Here is a 15,211-nt window from a genome sequence, read left to right as displayed (position 1 = left end):
TCCTCTGAACCTTCCTCCTGTTTTCCCACTCCCTAATCTCTGTCCTGCCTCCCCTCATTCTTCCTCTGTTCTCCCTGCCCCACTGCTGAGCCTTGGTCTTTCCTTTTGCTAACTTCTCCCTTCAAGTTTTTAAAATTCATTAGTTGAGGAGGAAGTGTGAAGGGGCAGGACCATTGGGGCATCCAGTGGAATAAGTGACCAGCTCACTCATCATCATGCCGTCCTATTTCCACGTGCACTCAGTAGTCATTCTGGAAAGGAAGGGCAAGAGAGCTGTAGTAACAGCCCTGTTAGTCCTGGGTTGCCCTTTGGTCAGAGGTTCTGGGAAGGGAGTAGAGCAACACATGGGTGGTCTTAGGGCCCAACAAACCCCATGACTCTGTGAGCCTCAGGTCAGTCCTCCTTAAACTGACCCCTTTAGTAGCTCTCAGGGACCCAATTCCTAGTCGATCCAGAAACTGGTGTTTGAGCTGTAGGTGTTTATAATACCAGTAGCCAAAATTTGGTGAGGAATTGCTATGAGTCTGGCACCATGCCAATCGCCTTACATGCAATATTTTATTTAACTTAAAGAAATCCTAAATGTAGGTCTTGTTATCTCCACTTTACAAATAAGCAAAGTGAGACTCAGAGAGGTTCAGTAACTTGTTTGCACCACATAGTAAGTAGGGCACCAGGAGGTGAATCTAGGCAATCTAAGGCATTTACTGCCAGGGGTACTAAATTAAATAAAAACTTCTTACCTTCAAGGATTTTGAAGTTTAGTAAAGCCAGAATATGAAAAGGGTTCTAAGTGACTTATTAACAAAGTGCTGTGGGAGGAATGCAAATGAGAAAGGGAGTACGTCGGGTTGGTAGTTGAGGAAGGGCCTAATGGAATATTCTGGATGGAATGGAGGGCAGGTCTCCGCAGGCAGAGGCGTTAGCAGGAATGCAGCACGGGAAAGGGAAGGTGTGATTATTGGAACTCACGGGGGAACCAGGCAGCAGTTAATTCCAACCATACCCGTCTTCCTTAGACCCCCATTCGTACTTTCTGCTGTCAATTATTGGTGCCTTTTCCCCACGCCCTTCCAGGAAAGGCTCAGCTATGTCTCCCAAGAATTAAGGAATGTTTTTCAACACAATGTTCCTTCTCTCACCTTCCACAGGTAACAAAAAGCCCAAGTAGGGGCTTCACGGAAACCTAAAACAAATATACCAGCCAGAGGAACCTTGAAAACCTTGAACATCTTTGAGTTCTAGGCGCCAATGACACTGGACTCCTAGATTTACTAGGCACGATTAATGTTTGTTGAATTAGAGAACAAATGAAGCAAAACCTAAAGTGATTATAACACCTGAAAGCTGTAGAATTCTTTAAGGGTTTACAAAACACTCTCACATAATTGCGTCACTTTATTCTCTCAACAACCCCATTAGGGGATAATATTGTTCCCACTGTGTGTATAAGAAACCTGGGAAGGTAACTTCTGGCCTCACAAGCACTAGATGAGCTAAATTAACCCATGTAATGCCCATAGCCTTTACAAAGTCATGGTGAAAGTTTCATCACATCTAGTAGAGGATCCCAAGACTCCAAGCAATGTAAGGCCATACTCATGGCCACATGGAGGTTAAAGGGCAAAGCTAGAACTCCGAACTCTGATCCCAAAATGTATGCTCTTTCCACTGGTTGGCTACAAAATCACTGGAATACAACTATGAAAAACAGAGAGCATTTCACTTTGTTGGTGTTCAAAAATCAAAACTACAATGGTAAAAGAATATTGGGATTTGATTCACGACGTGATGGAAAGATAAATTTGTAGAATTAATTGGAACACCATATTTGGATCTCCCTTCATTTTTTTTAAGCCATTCTCAAATGTGGAATTCTTCTTTATTTTCTTTATCATCTACAAAATTATCTTTCCTTTTATTGTTTTACAGTGCAAAAATAAGAATACAAAATGGCTCATGCAGTATGAGTATACTTATGGAAAAATATGTTGATGTGGACAAAAGTAAGAATGAAGTCATAAAAAATGAAAATGGGTAAGATTATAGTTAATGGTTTCATTTAAAATTTAAATTTCAGATCCAACAAATGCATGTTGAATGTCTCACATATTTTTTTTTTTTTTTTGTGGTATGCGGGCCTCCCTCTGTTGCGGCCTCTCCCGTTGCGGAGCACAGGCTCCGGACGCGCAGGCGCATTGGCCATGGCTCACGGGCCCAGCCGCTCCGCGGCACGTGGGATCCTCCCAGACCGGGGCGCGAACCCGGTTCCCCTGCATCGGCAGGCGGACGCGCAACCACTGCGCCACAAGGGAAGCCCTCACATATTTTTTAAAAAGGAAGATTTATTTCAGCAATTAGAGTAAAACAAGTAACTGATTTGAAGCTATAAAACTTAAAATAACTTAAAAAGGCAATTCAACCACAAAATGGCCTCCCCGGAGGGATGTCCAAAAACAGTGCTGAAAAAGACTGGAGAAAATGCCCTGATGATGGGTCAAGAGAAAGCCAAAGCCTGTGCATGGTCAGCACTAGAGTTTAGGTTAAACTAGCCCTTTCATTTCTTAAGGTGAAATTTTCAGTTCTGTAACAGAAGAATGTCTGTTTTAAAGCAAAAATTTACTGTTGTAAACACCTAAAACATTAAGGCCTTTTTGTGGAGGGGATGGAGGGTGGACTGTTTTTCAAATAAGCTAAACAATTAAGTTCTTGTGATGTTCAAATATGCTCATGTCCCGTAAGAGGTTTATTTCTACCACCAGATGAGCAAAGCCAAACAAGACAAGAGCACTGCTGTCAAGTAAAGGAGGAAGGTAGGCCTGGCTCCCAGGGTCCAGGCTCTGGCAGTATCAAGAACTCTGCAGTGTGTTTTTCTCACACAGTTTACTTAATTCTTCTAATGCAAGTCAATCTCATTGTAATAACTGAATTATGCTCTACGGTTTTTTTTTTTTTCTTGGTCCCGAAGTAAAAATAGGAGCTCTGGAAATTCAGCTCAAACGTGTTTTAGAGTTTTTTTTAAAAAAGGTAAGGGGCAGTTTTCCTTATTGGGAAAACAAAGGTGAGTAACTTCTGAACATGCCAGCTAACTGGTCATCTCAGGCAAGCTCCTTTCCTTCCTTAAAATGTACTGATGTGGTGACATAAATCCAGTTAGAAGTTCTAAGTTTGGACAGCTAGAGGTTATGCATCAGAATTGGGTGCAACATTCTCTGGCCACTTCACCTCCATCATCCAAGCCTAGAGGCCCTGACTCTGGAAGCCCAGTCACAAGGTAATCAGGACCAACTTTTCCAATGGAGGCAGGAGCAGCGTATGGTAAAGGGAGGGGTTAAAACTCCTGGCTCTCCTATTGACAAGCTATCTGATGGCACTGTGCCTCCATTTTCTCATCTGTAAAATGGGAACAATAATAGTACATAACCTGCCGTCATTGGGATAATGTAGCTTGCAATATTGTCTGTCATGTGGCACATAGTCAATAAAGGTGAGCTATTATTATCATGATCTTCATAATCTGGTTTCCCAAGATGTACCTCTGTGCAGTAACTCTGAAGGGAGTCTCTTTTAGAGACCTGTGATTGTTGCTCCCCAAATGTAAGCTCTCTGACGGCCCCTGCCAACTGATGCCAGGGAATAGGAAGTTATATCAGCACTTCTAAGTGATTACAGCAGTTCACCCACAGAAACATTTATTTGTCCTCGAAAACAGTTTCATAGGTGCCACGTAGCCACACATGGATAAACTTTGAACAAAGTGACCTAATCAAGAGGCACTGTGGTGTTTTGGCGTTTGAAGGAATCCCTTCCTCACTTATCCAAAGATTAAACCAACAAAGCTATAACTGCATGAGTCAGACAGAGATCAATGGGTCACTGATCAAGCTATTGGAGACCAGGCTTTAGGTCTGTGGGCCCAGTGGGCTTGCTAACACTTCACCCCTGTTAGACTCATCTAGTCATAGTTGAAGCTCTCTGGAAGCTCAAAACTACCTGGACCCTCCCGCTACCCCCACCATGGGGCTTTACTCCTGTAAAATTGGTACTTCGAACGAGCAGGGCAGAATGTACTCTCTGTACACAGACAGAGCCCAAAAAGAAAGAGAAGGAAGGAGTTGCCAGGTCATGCACACCACTCCCTGCCCCAACACTCAACAATCGGAGAAGTCACTCCTGGGAGAGGGGAGCAAGCAAGGGGGTGCAAGACGCTCAGTGTTATTTTGGGGCTGCCCCTCCAAGTGAAAACAGGAAGGACGAACCTAGGAAAGATTAGGGAGTAAGCATTTCTACCCCATCTTGTAGCCACAATAAAAAGGCTACATCTGCACTGTCCAGTAAGGTAGCCACAAGTCATACGTGGCCATTTAAATCTAAATTAATTAAAATTAAATAGAATTTAACATTCAGTTGTTCTAGCCACATTTCCAGTGCTCAGTATCCACAAGGTGCTACTGGCTGTTCTATATTTGGACGCACAAATACAGAACATTTTCTTCACTGCAGAAGTTTCTATTGGACAGTGCTGGGACATGTGAATCACTGACTTCATGGAAACTCATCTAAATGTGGGATTCATTTTAAATCAAAGATAATGATGTGTGCATGGAACTGGTTTCCTTCCATGTGATGCTTGCACTTACACTTGACTTCCATGCTTCATTCCACAGAAAGGTTTGCAATAACAAGCGAGCATGTGTTATTTTCTATAACACAGAAAATACAACCAAATTAAAAACAAAGACCAAGGGAAGTGCAAATTAGAATATTAAGGCTAGAGGGCAAGTTGGAGCACAGACATGCTGTCCATGAGGTCCTTGGAGTTAAGAGATTTGAGACACAAATTTGACGCCTGCCTTTATGGGATTCACCTCAAAGAATCTGATAAATGAACATAGTATAGTATCAGTGGATAAGTGAGTTCAGTCCAATATTTACCCCTGTTAGAGTATATCCATAGGGCTCTTAAAACACATTATTTTTACTGAATACCTTAAGCAGAAATTACCTAGCATTTCCCCTGAAATATTCAATTCCAAATAAAATAATAGTTAAGTGTTTGGGATACTTTAATTTTTCCTAATTCCACTATATCTAGCACCATGCCTGGCATAAAGTAATTTCCAAAAAAATATTTTTGAATGCACACATCCTAGAATTCTATATATGCCCATTAAAACAATAGTTAAGATTATCCACTAAGAAGCACCAAAACTTTTTCATTGTAATTATCTTAATTGAAAGTAGAAACAAAATTAGTTATATGGAGCCCTTTCTTCTTAAGCAAAGAACCCTGAATATATGTGATCTTTTCTTAATTAGGGCATATTAGTACCTCATGGATCCAGAACATCCTGAATTTTGGAAATTTATATCCACTTTTTTTTTTCTGTCTTCTTTCTTAGAAAAGATTGACATTAATTCAATCAGCCAACATTTACTGACTGCCCCCTATGATCCTACATGGCACTAGATGTTACTGATCAGGCAAATCAAAGTGCTCTTTGCTTGTAAGAATCTTGTAGTCTAGTCTCAGCTCAGAGAATCACAGCAACTACGGGCTGGAAGGGATCTCTGAGATCATACAGCGCTCTTTCACCTTGATTTGACATGTGAAGAAACAAACGAAAGGCAGAGAAGATAAAGTGCTGTCACTGAAGGAATGGAGCAGACTCAGTTCTCATCCAATTCCCCACCCAGTATCCTTACACTGTATTTTACACTAAGCCTCAATATTTCCCACAGGGTATGTTCTTCTAACAGATGCTACCCTCAGTGTACTGCTCCTAGTATTTAATGAGCTGGAAAATAAGCTGGACATGCTACTTTAAATTGTGTCCAAAAAAAGTAAATAGGTTTTGAAAACCTGGCAGACTGCCCTAGGTCTAAGGAACCCAGGTTACATCGGTGGGCTCTGAGACCTCCATTTTGGCTGCACCAACACCTTTTCGCTTATTTTTGGCTCTCAGCTATTTTCCAGAGACTTAAGGTTGTCAGAGAAATAGCACTTCTCTATTTAAAGTGTGCACTCTTTTTGAATGGCCTATCCACTGACTAGTCACCTTAGCATGGGTTGTTCCAGAGACTCAGTATACACAGATGATACATTAATGAAAGAAGACTGTTTCTGAAAGTGAATGTTTAAGAGTCTTAACTGAGTTGTTCTTGTAAATAGATCTCGGGGCCATTTGTTCTATGCTGTGGGAAAATGTCTCAAATTTAATGAAGAACACAGCTTGATAAATAAAATGGCATTAACACAAAAATTTTCATGAGTAATCTAATATATATTTGACATAAAGACCACAATAGTTATAATTTTTAATCTCTGATCTGGATAGCTTTTATAGCCTTGCATTTAATACGAGCTTTAGTTAGTCACATATATTTTAGTTTTAACTGACCCCTTGAATTTTATTAAGGAAACTGTAACACAGGCAGCTTGAGAATATAAATTATAGTGTATTTGATATACAAAGTAAAACCTCATAAATAGCATTTATTAAGAACATTCAATCAACATTTTCTGATCGTGATTATTCAGGAAAGAACATCCATTTTCTCTTTCTATAGCTAATCTTTTCTTCTACGATACTGCACGTTAACAGTATTAATTCCGTTATTGGGGGGATAATATTCAAACTATGTGAGAACAAACTATGTGAGAACAAACTAAAGTACTCTGGAGCATTTTAAAAGCTCTTATTTACATCAAACAATTGACAGCCTGATTTTAAATATTTTTTATCTATTAATTTCCCAAATGAAATAACAAGGTGATAATCACTCAGCCTTATCTGAGTTATCAGGTTATTGAAAGTAATTAATCAATATGTCTTTCAAATATTTTATAATTGAGAGTTTTTAATAATACATCCTGGTATTCCCTCCTTAATTACGCTAAATTAGTGCAGATTTACTAAATTTGCAAATATAAATATTTTAGTACATATGCTATTTTAACCTGAGATAAAGTTTTTAAACAATACTAAATACTCACAGCAACAAATTGGTTATTTTCTAATTTAATGATGTCTCCCACTTTGACATTCATCCATTTTTCATTCTGCAGTCTAAGAACAAAAACAAAATTAATTTTTTGGGGGAACAGAGAAGAATCAAGAGAATGTATTCACAATGGAGCATCATATGACAGAAGAAGCAGATAAGACTTTTTTTCTAGAATACTAAATTCAAAGAACCTTGCATAACAAAGTCTTTTACCTGAGTGATGTGGGAACTAAGGCCCAGAGAAGTCAAGTGATTTGCCCAAAGACACCCAGTGAGTTAGTTATCCCTGGGGCTAGACTCAAAATGCCTAACTCTTAGCTGTGTGCTCTTTCTACCACCCCATGGTACCAGCTTTATACAGCAGCTATTAACTCTACTTGCATATCCTCGGGCAGAATATTAAAAAAAAAACCTCAGGGGGAAGGAAAGAAATAAATTCAGTCATTAACATTGTTTTCAACCTCTATATTAATAAATATAGAAACATCACTGCTGTTGTCTCAGAAGTCTGTTTAACTGGAGGCAAGAAGGGAAGGAGACAGAAGCAAGGGGGCAGTAGCTAAAATGCAAGTGAGAGGAAAAGAATAAAAATTCTGGAAAGGACAAGAACAGCAATGGGTGACAAAAGAAGCCTTAGAAAACTGAACAAGAAAGACCACCTACAAATCATCCACAGCACTCTGGCCAAAGGGCAGGCTTGGTAGCATTCTCACGGCTAGGACCAACAGCTCAGAATTGAGAACACAGTCAAGATGCTGCACCGTTTTCTTCGAGGCTCATGTATATAATGGAGTCTCAGGTCTACCCTTCACCAAGTTCAAAGGGGTTTATGACAAAAAGCTATTGTGTCTAGCTGGTCAGGCCCCTCGCGACAGTTAGGCAGACAGGCCATCTGGAAACAGACCACCTGTGGCAGTATCCGTGATGCTCATCATCCCTTCTGAAGTTCTCTGAAATGTAAACCAGCTTTGTCTTCCAAGTTGGAGACCTTCATCACACTTCTTTCTCAGCGATTCCCTTCTAGGAGAGGAGGCTGGGACGAGTAGGCCAGGTTCCCCAACAAGTTAAGGTGGGCAGGTTAATTTCATTGTGCAGTTTTTAAAAAACAACCTAATTTACTTCTTTTATAAGCTGGAAAACAGTTTTAAATATTTATACAACTGTGAAATATGCCTCACACTATCAACCCCGCTGGGTCATTTGGCTTAAACACTCAAAGAATTTCTCTTTAATATGGATCCAAGTACATGTTGTTCTGGAAAGTTTTCAATTGCAGCATTTTCATCTCTAGCCAGAATTCAATCATTTTTCCAATGCCATACTTTTCTGCACTTTATCTAGTTCAATGACAATGAAAGACCCTAGGAAGTCTTTAAATCTCATTTTATTTATTTTTACAGGTATGGATAGATTATGTGCTGGTCTATTTCTCCTGGGCTATCTCCTTTGGAGCATTAGTGACATTTCTCAGGGGACAGTATCTTAGATAAAATGAAAGTGCATCTGCTTCAAGAAGAAGCTGAGGGCTTCCCTGGTGGCGCAGTGGTTGAGAGTCCGCCTGCCGATGCAGGGGACACGGGTTCGTGCCCCGGTCTGGGAAGATCCCACATGCCACAGAGCAGCTGGGCCTGTGAGCCATGGTCACTGAGCCTGTGCATCCGGAGCCTGTGCTCCGCAACAGGAGAGACCACAGCAGTGACAGGCCCGCGTACCACAAAAAAAAAAAAAAAAAAAGAAGAAGAAGAAGCTGAGATGATACTAAGTCTCATTTGCAAACTTCTATTCCTCCTACCTGTATACTATAAGCTCTACAGAGGATGACGTGCTACCTCTTCCACCAAAATGGAAAAATCAACCCAAGTTAAAAGGAAACTCTACAGGATCTCTTATACATTTTAAAATGCACACTTGAGAGTTAAGTTTTCACAGGTAAGTAACAATAGCCACTATTTGGGGTAATAAATTCTAACTTGTCTAGTGTCATAATATTTCCCACCATAAAACCAAAGCAATTGGAAATATGTCTTTAAAAGTCTGGTGATATCCATGGAAATTACTTGAATTAACTGCTACACTTGGAAAAATACTGGAATAAAATCTCTTTAAGAAAAAAATTTGCAAAATCCCAGGGCATGCACAGAATCCTTGATAAGGAAGAATCTAATATGGTCAATATGGATTCCTACTGGGACAATACAGAGAAGTGATAAAGCAGAGAAAAATCCCTTCCCTCATGCCAGATTTTCATGCCCATTCTCCTCCTACCCACATGCACCCCTATCTGCATTTTACCCTCTACTTTCTAACCTATTAAATATTTCCAAAAATAGAAAAACACTCAGAATAAATGATCTGACCAACCCCCATTAAGATCTAACCATTAGTCTGCTAATGTCATCCAACAGGCCAAGAAAGCAGAAAATATCTGTAATACCATGTATGAGCCCAGTCTCCCTTACTTTATCTCACTCTACTCCTTTTTCTCTCTTTCTCTCTTGCCACCTGTCTGCCCTCTGACCAGAACATATACCTAGGAGCTCCTCTTCCCCAAAGGCCCTTTTGTAACTCCAGATATCTTCCAACACCTACTCTTATCCTTGGTCACCTAACCCTTTCCACCTATTCCAATGGAAATTCCTTCCCTAAAAATGAGCACTCCAAACACTTTACTTCCAAAGTCTATGACTAACAGTATTTGAAATCTTAAAAATCTACATACCTTCTGGTATGTACATGTACAAATTCCACAGGACACAATATCACCTCTGTGGGCTATGAGCCATAGAGAAGTTCACAAGGCAACAAAGTTGTTTGTGACAAAATTTTTCAGAACTTGAAGCAAAATATTGTTGCGAAGGTACACAAACATGGAAGAAATTTCCTCAAAGGAAATATTATCCAAAACTAATGACCAATATGACAAAAAACAGCAAGTGGTATTCCCTGGATGTTGACCCTAACCCTAGCGCTATCCAACTATTTCATCAATAACCTACACAACCAACCCACAAACACATTTATCAGACTTGTACACAGCATCCTACCAAGAAGAGAGCATAACTCTTACAAAGAAGATTGTGACAGAAAGTTATGACTTGAAGAGGCTACCAGAAACTGAACAAAGAGGAAGAGGAAGAAGTACAAAACAGATTATTTGGGAGAGGAGAAAGTAACACTCTACAGATGTAATTAGGGTTTTGAAGAAAAAGGGCCTGGAGACATCAGTAAACCATATGTTGTGTGTGATGTCTCGGTTAAGCCTCTTATTTGAATATGTATCTGTAGAATAATCAATATGTATAACACAATCAGAGGAGTTTTTTTAATGTTATTTCCTATTCTTTCTTACCAGGTAATTGTAACTGCATTTAACTAGGACCTCAGAGATACACTTCAGTTAGCACTAAGGATCATAGCTACAAAAGTACCCAAACTTACTAACAAGTATAAACTGATAAAGATCTGCAAAGGAATTTAAATCGAATATATTTTAAATCCCACCATTTTTCTTTTCCTACACACTACCACCACCACTGACTTCATAACATCAAAGGTGTATCAGAAGACTGGAGGGACAGATAGGAAAATTTCCTTTAAGGCTCATCTTCAAAATATTTCTAGACTTCTAAGATTTTAGCTTGTACAGTAATTTCATTTTGCCATCATCCTGAAACTACGAAAACACACACTCCCTGGCCCTCCATGTGTGGTGCAGCTGTTCCCAAGACTCATGTTTGAAGCAAGCGTGCGTCATAGCTCTGTGCAGGGAACACGGTGGCCTTGTGGGACATGAAAATGACACTTGGCTCTATAGACTCGGCACCTTCAAACTTTGCTTTTACCGTTGTCAAGAAAAGCCCTCCCACTCTAGTAGAGGATTTGTAGTATATAAATATTCTGAAAGCAAGTTAAATCATGTAATTGCACTGAATCAAGAAACTCCAAGATTTTTAAATATGCTTCAATTATCAGTATCACCACATAATTGCTTCAGGTTTTGAAATGGACATAATCTAGCTAATGCTTCTTTGAACCAGATTTTTCAAAAATAGTTGGGGTAATAAGTTAGCTTTTACCTTATAAGCTGACAAGCCAATCACTACATAATAAGCCAAAATTCAAGAAAAGGACTCATAAAATTTAAATTCCAAAGGTACCATAAAACATATGGGGTTAATCGTCACAGAATAGTGACTAGAATTATTTTGAGGAAAGAATTTTTAAAAACATACCCACTAACTATATATCTACTCTCAGAACATCAGAGAATCTGAGTTCTGAGAAAAAGTGGTGAGAGATAGCAACTGTATCTAATAATTGTTGATAAATTTGTCTGAACCTGCTTCTTCCTGATAAGGCATAGCATACTAGGAGCTGCTAGAATTTGCTGAGGACCTCCTTGAGAAAATGAGAGTGGGAGAGCACCTACCATTCTCCATGGCACTGAACCACTGGCTCCAGAGGCTAGAAATCAAGTATTTACCGCGAGCAAGATACCAAGCGCATTGCTGAAGCTTAAGGGGCAGAAGAAAGAGATCTTCATGGGTCTCCTCAAGGCTTCTGTCATCCTTTCCACAAACTAATTCTCCTGATTGCGCATTAGCATCACAGATTCCTGAAAAGATTTCCTCAAAAGCTACAGAAGTTATGTTGGCATACTAGAGAAAGAAGATAATAAATGTCAGTATAATTGACCTCACCTAATTCACCAAACAATCCACATACACTGAGCTTGCTTTCTTCCTTAATCTCAAGCCCATGTCAGATCTATAACATACAAAAGTATCCAACTGCTCATACAGACTTTGTTTTATTCACCACTGTATCTTCAGGACCTAGAATAATGCCTAGTTTAGAGTAGGCATTCAGTATTTGTTGAATGAATGAAAAGTAAATTAATGAATATAGAATCATTATTTCTAAAAAAAGTTGTTGAATGATAGCATTTCCCTGAATGTCTAATAAGAATTATAGCAATGAACAATTTATTTAGTGCTTAGTGTATTCCAGGGAGTGTGCTGATCCCTTAATGTATAGGGTTGCCAAATAAAAATAAATGACACCCAATTAAATATGAATTACAGGTAAACAACCAATACTTTTTTAGTTTAAGTGTGTTCCATGCAATATTTGGGATACAGTTATACTAAAATATGGTCATTATCTGCATTTCAAATTTAACTGGATGTCCTATATTTTAACTACGTCTGGCAACACTGAATAGTAGCTTATCTCATTTAATCCTCACAGCAGCCCTATGAGATGGGTACTGTTTCTACCCCCATTTTAGCAACTTTAATCAGAATAGAAAACTGAAGTTCAAAGAAATTGAGACATTTGCCCTATTTTGCAACATCTGTCAAAAATTCAAATGTCCACATACTTTCACATTCCACTTTAAAAAACTGATCATACAGGTGCTCAAAGATGGATATACAAGGGTGTTTATTATAGTATTATTTGTAATAGCAGTCTGAGAAACCATCACTGCCCATCACTAAGAATTATATAGACATACCAGGGTACACCTATCCAATCATGGCTCATCTACTCAATGGAATACAATGCAGCCACTAACAAGAATATGATAGGTCTATATGTGCTGATGTGAAATAACCTCCAAGTTACATTATTAGGTTGAAAACAAGCACATGCACAACACTGCACATGTGTTGTAAGATTCTAACTGTGTTTTGAAGCAAGGATAAACCTACACATATGTCTGTTATTACATGCATAGAAAATTTCTTGAAAGACACACAAGAAACTCTTCAGTGGTAGCCATTAGAGAAAGGAAATGAAAAGGAGAATCGGGATGTAAGGGAGACTCCATTTCATTGTATACTTTTCTGGACTGTTTGAATTTTTGGCATTACAAATATTGGTATTTTAAAGGACAATTGGGGAGTAAAAATAGAAGAAAAGTAAACTCCTCCAAGTTCACATGTGAGTGGCAGAATCAGAACTACAACCTGAATCTGCCTGACTACAAAGCCATGCTTTTAATAAATCTATACTTATTGTTCTTTTTTTAACTTCATTTTCCATGATAATTATGTATTGCCTATTTAGAAAGAGAATGGCCCCTAAGGAGCTGAAGAGATTCAAGCACAGCAATAGTGCAGACTCCCAGTGTTTCAATCCAGCCGATCCAAAGACAGCTGGCCATCATGTTCCCCTGACAAAAGTGTCCAGTGGACAGCAGCAGTTCCTGGTTCTTCTCAATTCCACTGCTGTCAGAGCCACACTACAGTAAGAGATACAGTTTGGCCCTAATCCTCTAACAACAGACTGGTGAACAGGATCTCATGACACTGAGAATAAGCATAATACTCACATCTTTGGAATCTATTTATTTTGAAGAATGCAGATCTTTTCCTCCTTTCCTCCCTTCTTATTAGCACCATGCTCATGCTGAGGTAGAACCACACAGGGAGGGTTAGGTCTCACACCCATTTTGTAGGGGGAAAGGGTGAGTAGAAGGAGAAATGATAAAAGTTATAGTCCTACAGCATGGATAATTTCATTTAACAATTTTCTGAGAAAAAGTAATCAATATCAGAGAGGCCCTGCCTAATTTATACAAATCCTTGTAGAGCCTTTTGTGCATTATTTGGGTGCAGAAATACACACACAATTTGGCCTTACTATTTTGAAAACAGAATGATCAATTCACTTACTAAGTTTTACCTGAACAATAAATAAGCCCACTGACAGTTGTGCAAAAAATCTATACTCTTTAATCATTTCCATAAACTGAAACACTTCTCCTGAATGACTCTCCCTAGATCCTTTCTGTCTTCTCTGTAAATTCTTAGTAGAATTCCATTAATATATGGCTAATAGATGAAGAAACCCCAAGGAAATCAGAAGAAAATTATTTTAAAGGAAGACTATTACATCTGCTCTCACATACTAATGCTGAGGGAATACCTTACATTGACCATGGAGAAAACAGAGTAATTTAGGCCTGGGTCACATTCCTGGGCAGCAGAGTCAGAGGGAGATCTGTGTGGAAGAAGTTTATTGGCAAGTTCTCTTGGGAATAACACCTGTGGGGAGTGAAGGAAACAGCTGGGTAGAGGGAGGAGTTAGGCTGTTGATTCAGTCACAGTAAAGGCTCGGTCAACCCCAGGGAAGCTCTGGAGCTGGAACGGGCCTTCAGAGTTGGATCAAGGGGACCAGGCCTTTATACCTTGGCTTTGTTCAGTCATGAGATGCGGTCTGACCCCAGCAATGAGGTGTGACCTTAAGAAAAACAGCTCTCCTCAGTCAAGGGCAATTCCCAGAGAGAGCTGACAGCTGAGGGCTGTATGTAGGTAGCACACCCAGCAGCTGGAGAAATACATTCTGCAGTCTGGAGCAGGGATGTAGGTGGAACAGCAGAGCACCCTCAACAAGTTGGGAGATCACTTTCCAATTTTGCTATCAACATACTCTTGTAATTAGAATATTCCTTTTTAATTCTAGGCTATTTCACCTTTCTTTAGTTCCAATTTCAATTCCACAAAGTCAATACAACCAGCTGCCATGAGTCTTTAAGCTCCCTACCTCCATTTTAAAACTTTGGGGAAAAAAAAATCTGTGAAACTTTGGGTCATCCTTTTTTCCAATGATTATTAAAGAAGTTGGAAGATAAAACTGTATTACCTTTCCATTAAAAATATTCTACAGATAACCATTGACTACCCAAATATCCTAGGAGTAATGTCAATGGGAAAAATCATTATTCCTGAATATTCCTACTATGAAGAACATTTTTTAAACATCTTTATTGGACTATAATTGCTTTACAATGGTGTGTTGGTTTCTGCTTTAAAACAAAGTGAATCAGCTATACATACACATATATCCCCATATCCTGTCCCTCTTGTATCTCCCTCCCAACCTCCCTATCCCACCCCTCTAGGTGGTCACAAAGCACCGAGCTGATCTCCCTGTGCTATGTGGCTGTTTCCAGCTATCCATTTTACATTTGGTAGTATATATAAGTCCATGCCACTCTCTCACTTCGTCCCAGCTTACCCTTCCCCTCCCCGTGTCCTCAAGTCCATTCTCTGCGTCTGTGTCTTTATTCCTCTCCTGCCCAAAGGCTCTTCAGAACCTTTTTTTTTTTTTTTAGATTCCATGTATATGTGTTAGCATACAGTATTTGTTTTACTCTTTCTGACTTACTTCACTCTGTATGACAGACTCTAGGTCC

At 39.3% G+C, this 15,211-nt stretch overlaps 1 protein-coding gene across 1 annotated transcript in view; it reads right to left on the bottom strand.

Moving 5' to 3' along the window:
• The window catches only part of ATP8B4 (ATPase phospholipid transporting 8B4 (putative)), a 257,286-nt gene that overhangs the window by 125,462 nt on the left and 116,613 nt on the right, over nt 1–15,211 (bottom strand). The window contains exon 7 of the mRNA XM_055088239.1: nt 6,998–7,070. Coding sequence (XP_054944214.1) covers nt 6,998–7,070 — 73 coding nt within the window. The remainder of the gene's footprint in view (nt 1–6,997; nt 7,071–15,211) is intronic.

This window comes from Physeter macrocephalus, chromosome 11 (assembly GCF_002837175.3).
Source record: "Physeter macrocephalus isolate SW-GA chromosome 11, ASM283717v5, whole genome shotgun sequence".
Taxonomy (NCBI): domain Eukaryota; kingdom Metazoa; phylum Chordata; class Mammalia; order Artiodactyla; family Physeteridae; genus Physeter; species Physeter macrocephalus.
Note: the sequence above shows the minus strand (reverse complement) of the source record. Positions and strands in the feature narration are given on the sequence as shown.